This window comes from Vigna unguiculata, chromosome 5 (assembly GCF_037176805.1).
Source record: "Vigna unguiculata cultivar grain cowpea cultivar isolate G323 ecotype 2 chromosome 5, ASM3717680v1, whole genome shotgun sequence".
Lineage (NCBI taxonomy): Eukaryota > Viridiplantae > Streptophyta > Magnoliopsida > Fabales > Fabaceae > Vigna > Vigna unguiculata.
In genome coordinates, this window is record NC_140796.1 from 50,234,451 (window position 1) to 50,238,639 (window position 4,189).

At 26.1% G+C, this 4,189-nt stretch overlaps 1 protein-coding gene across 1 annotated transcript; it reads right to left on the reverse strand.

Annotated features, from left to right (window-relative positions):
• Positions 1–525: 525 nt before the first annotated feature.
• On the reverse strand, positions 526–2,143 carry LOC114183836 (Ribosomal protein L24e family protein). The gene is made up of 5 exons (XM_028070991.2): positions 2,009–2,143; positions 1,419–1,526; positions 1,168–1,281; positions 952–1,088; positions 526–861 (listed from the first exon to the last, which is right to left on the reverse strand). Exons 2-5 carry the CDS (start codon positions 1,497–1,499, stop codon positions 684–686), a joined length of 510 nt encoding a protein of 169 aa, XP_027926792.1. The 5' UTR covers positions 1,500–1,526; positions 2,009–2,143; the 3' UTR covers positions 526–683.
• Between the last annotated feature and the right edge of the window lie 2,046 nt (positions 2,144–4,189).

A 4,189-nucleotide genomic window follows, 5' to 3' on the forward strand; every position in this document is an offset into this window, starting at 1 on the left:
TATCAAAAGTTAGTCCAATGAACTTAATTTAAGTTTAATTATCTTAAATAAAAATTAAAACTCAAATAAGATAATAAATAATACACATATTAATATGTAAAAAAATTAAAAATTACAAAAACAAAAGAAAATAATATATATATATATATATATATATATATATATATATATATATATATATACACCCTGCAACAATCCTAGGCTTTAAGAAGTTTATTGTTATTAGTCTTATATGTTTTTCAGAAATCAAAATTATAATTTACTAACTAAAAATATTTCTAACCGTAAGTATGAGGCATTAAAACTATGTTTCCAATTTCCTAAGTGGATGGCTAAATTTGAAACACAATATGTCATCAGTATTTTAAGTCTTCTCCATAAAACTCAACAACTTCATTTTTCGCTTAATATACATTGTTCCGCATTTAACTAATTTTACATATAAAAAAAAAAGGGTTTTCAGTGGACATCCATGATTGACTTATGTTAAGTGAGAAAAATACTTGATTTTCCAACTGCAGATCATTAATCAAAAATGTTATCTTATAATACCTTCGCCTAAGGCACTTACACACCATAACTTTATAAAAATATTGTATCAAAATCACAAGGAAACTTGTAATCAGAACCTTGTGGGGAACTAATCTAACAACACATTAAAACTAAATGAAACATTGATAAAACTACTCTTCCATGGCGGCATGATTCTCCTCTGATTGCTGTTGAGAAACCTTTACCTTGATCTTTGGTAAAGTGAGAGATGGATCCTGTTGAAGCACTGAAGGAGCTTTCACCAAACTGATGCCCTGTTCCAACTCTCTCACTGCCTCCTTCATGAGCTTTTCCTTTTTGCCTTTCATCCTATTCAAGTTTTTACACAATATCAGCAAAATATCAAACAAAATACTTTGTAAATCTTTACAATATAAACAAATAGGAATCAAAGAGGACCTATTCTTATGGTGTCTTTCCTCCCTGGTGACTCTGATCTTATCAATCTTTGGAATAGCCTTCAGGACGTTCTCCGCAACATTCCTGTCATATCTTTCAGGCCTGTTTCGCTTTCTCTCAAACTCAAAGGTCGAATCCTAAAACAAAAAACAACAGCTGTTAAGTTTGCCCAGAACAAAGCAATTAAATTAAAAGGGTACCTATCGAGATAATTACCTGTGTCATATCCTTTCCATGCACTCTACGATATGCCTTGGTCCATTTTACCTTGCGGGGATTTCTCTTCATTTTGAAGTTTTTGTGGCATTTTGACCTACAAAACCGAAAAATCTGCCAAAACAAAAACAGTTAATCTCAACTGATCTAACTAGACCAATCAATAGGATATAAATACAAAGATGATGAATAAACAAGTGTAGAATACTCTTAAGAGTTAGATCCCAAATAAGGAGTGGTCTTCATTTTACCTTTGCATCATTACGAACAAACTGGATTCCATGTCCAGGATATACGGTTGAAGAGCAAAACCAGCATTTTTCCAATCTCATTGTGCCTCAGAATAGAGCAACACTTCACTGGAAAAAAAAACAAGAACAGATAACAACAAGATTATATAAAATACTATTACATATACCCTAATGAACTAATAAAATATGCAACAGAATCAACATTAAACCATTACATATACAATAGAAACTATCAGTATCGGTAAACAAACATCACCCAATAAAACCAATTCCCTGAACTTCCAAAAACATTCTACTTTTAAGAACTGCAAAAAAAAAAACAGAGAAAATTGCGCGAAAGTAGCGAAGTATTGCTTTCCACAGTAGGCGGTATCAGAGAAAAAGTATCTACGTTCCCACAGTATACATATAACCTTATTATCCTACTAATCATCGTCCTAATCTCAATTATAACATTCAAAAATGTTAAAACATACCATGATTATAGCATCAAAGGAAATCGACACAACATCGTTCTAAATATTTACCCTAAAAATAATATCGAGACGATTGGAATTGAAACATAGTTGAAGTTATGGATTTGCACTTACGTGATTGCTGCTATGGTTGTACTCCGATTCTGTCCACGCCCTCGCGGTGGCTTTGGCAGTGGATTCAGAAGAGAAAAACTAGAGAAGCCCTAATTCTAAAACCCGTGTTTTCTTTATTATTAATGGATTGTTGCGGGTTAACCCGTTAAAATATGTAACCCGAATGAATTTGGCAAGTCTGATTTCATGCTGAAAGCCCGTTACTTATAATGGCCTTTTTAAAGTCCAATACACATGACAAGGCCCAAACTAAATACGTTTCTTTGTTCAGTCAGTCCCATGGATACTCCCAATTTGATGAAACAGTTTTTTTCTTTTTGGAGTAATTTGAGGTTAATTATGTTAATTTTTATATATTAAAATTATATATTTTTCTCTGATAGTTTTTTTTAAAATTTAAATATTCTAGATATTAATCAATATAAAAAATTATTGCTTTAAACTTTAGCACCTTATGTTAGTTAATTTTTTTCAATTTTAATTTAACAAGTTTCTAACGCCGCAAACTGAGACTGTCCAACTTCACAAGTTTCTAACGCACACACTATTGTTACCTTTCTAACCTCACGGAACCATTGAATAATCTTTTACTGATATATGATTCAACACATTTCCCAAATCGACTACTTGCTCAACTTTTTTTTTTTTTCTATCTTTAAAATATATTGTATTTATGAATGGAGAGATAAATAGAGTTAAAAACTCTTTATATAAATGTGTGAGTAAAAAAAGTAAATGTTATATAAAAAATTAAAATTGCTATACTTACATGATACTAATTGAAAATGAAAATTTCCTGAAAATATATTTTGAAATTTACATTATTTAGATCGGGACTTAATGAAGGTAATATAAGAGAAGGAACTGATATATTAGTCGTTGCATTAAGATTTTTTTCTTCTTATAATTAATCATGTTACTTTTATATAGTTTAAAAATACATGTCACCCTAAATAAATAATAAGCTTAATTACTTGTTTTATCTTTTGATCGAAAAATTTTAAGTCAATCAACTTAAATTTTTAATTTGACTAAGTTTGAAATTTTAAAAAATTAACTCATTTTTTATTACTATAATATCAAAACATTAAACGTGTAACTTCGTATTTTTGTTTTTTTTTTATTTTAGAAAAAAAAAACAATATGTCAGGTTCTAGTATGCCATGTGACAATAGCAAAATCATATGTTAATATTAATAATAGCGCCAAATGTTAATATTATTCTCAAGTATCATTATTTTTCATACAATTCAGTTTTTATATATGTTTTTTTTTTATTTCATTAAGTCACAAAATTTGTTTAAGTAGAAGAATTTTGTTTACCTTGAACCAAATTTATTAATTATATAAATGTTATACTTTTATATATATATATATATATATATATTAAAATTGATTTTTTATTAAAGGTTTATGAAATTATTTTTAAATATTTTAACATATTATTAGATTCTATTAAAATAAATTATTTTTAATATTATAAAATAATATTGATTAGTAATATAATAATTTTAAATACTTAATCCTTTTGTAAATGGAATTTAAATTTATTTAATAAATATAATGATATTTATATGATAAATAATAAAATGTTGTGTGAATTAAAAATAAAAAATTGTTTGAAAATACTAAAATTTAAAATGAAAATAATTAAAAAAATCAAATTTTCTTATATAATTAAAAAAATAAAAGTGTACAATAACTTAAATATTTAATATCTACTATTTAAATTTTAATTATTATAACAATAAAGCAATTCATTATGTGATTACTTTAATTGTTTTTATTTAATATATTAAAAGGTTAATTTTAATAAAAATATGAGTATAATATTTATCTGGGTGAAAAGTAAGTTTTTCAGCAACTTCACTGTTATTTTTCATATATTAAAAGTGTATATTTTTCCTGATATTTTTTTTAACTTAAAAATATTACTAAATATAAATTATTATAAAAATGTATTAGTTTTATATTTAACACTTTATCATATTTTAGTTAATTCTGTTCTTATTTAACTTATTATCCATTGCACACGGGACACTAGATATGGTTTTTATTATTTAAAAAGTGAGTATTGCTTTTATACTTCAAATATTTTCAGTATAAATTCCATTTGTAATTATTTTCTAAAGATTTTATTGGATTGAAAACAGAGGGTAAATGGAAAGAATAGAAGTAAGA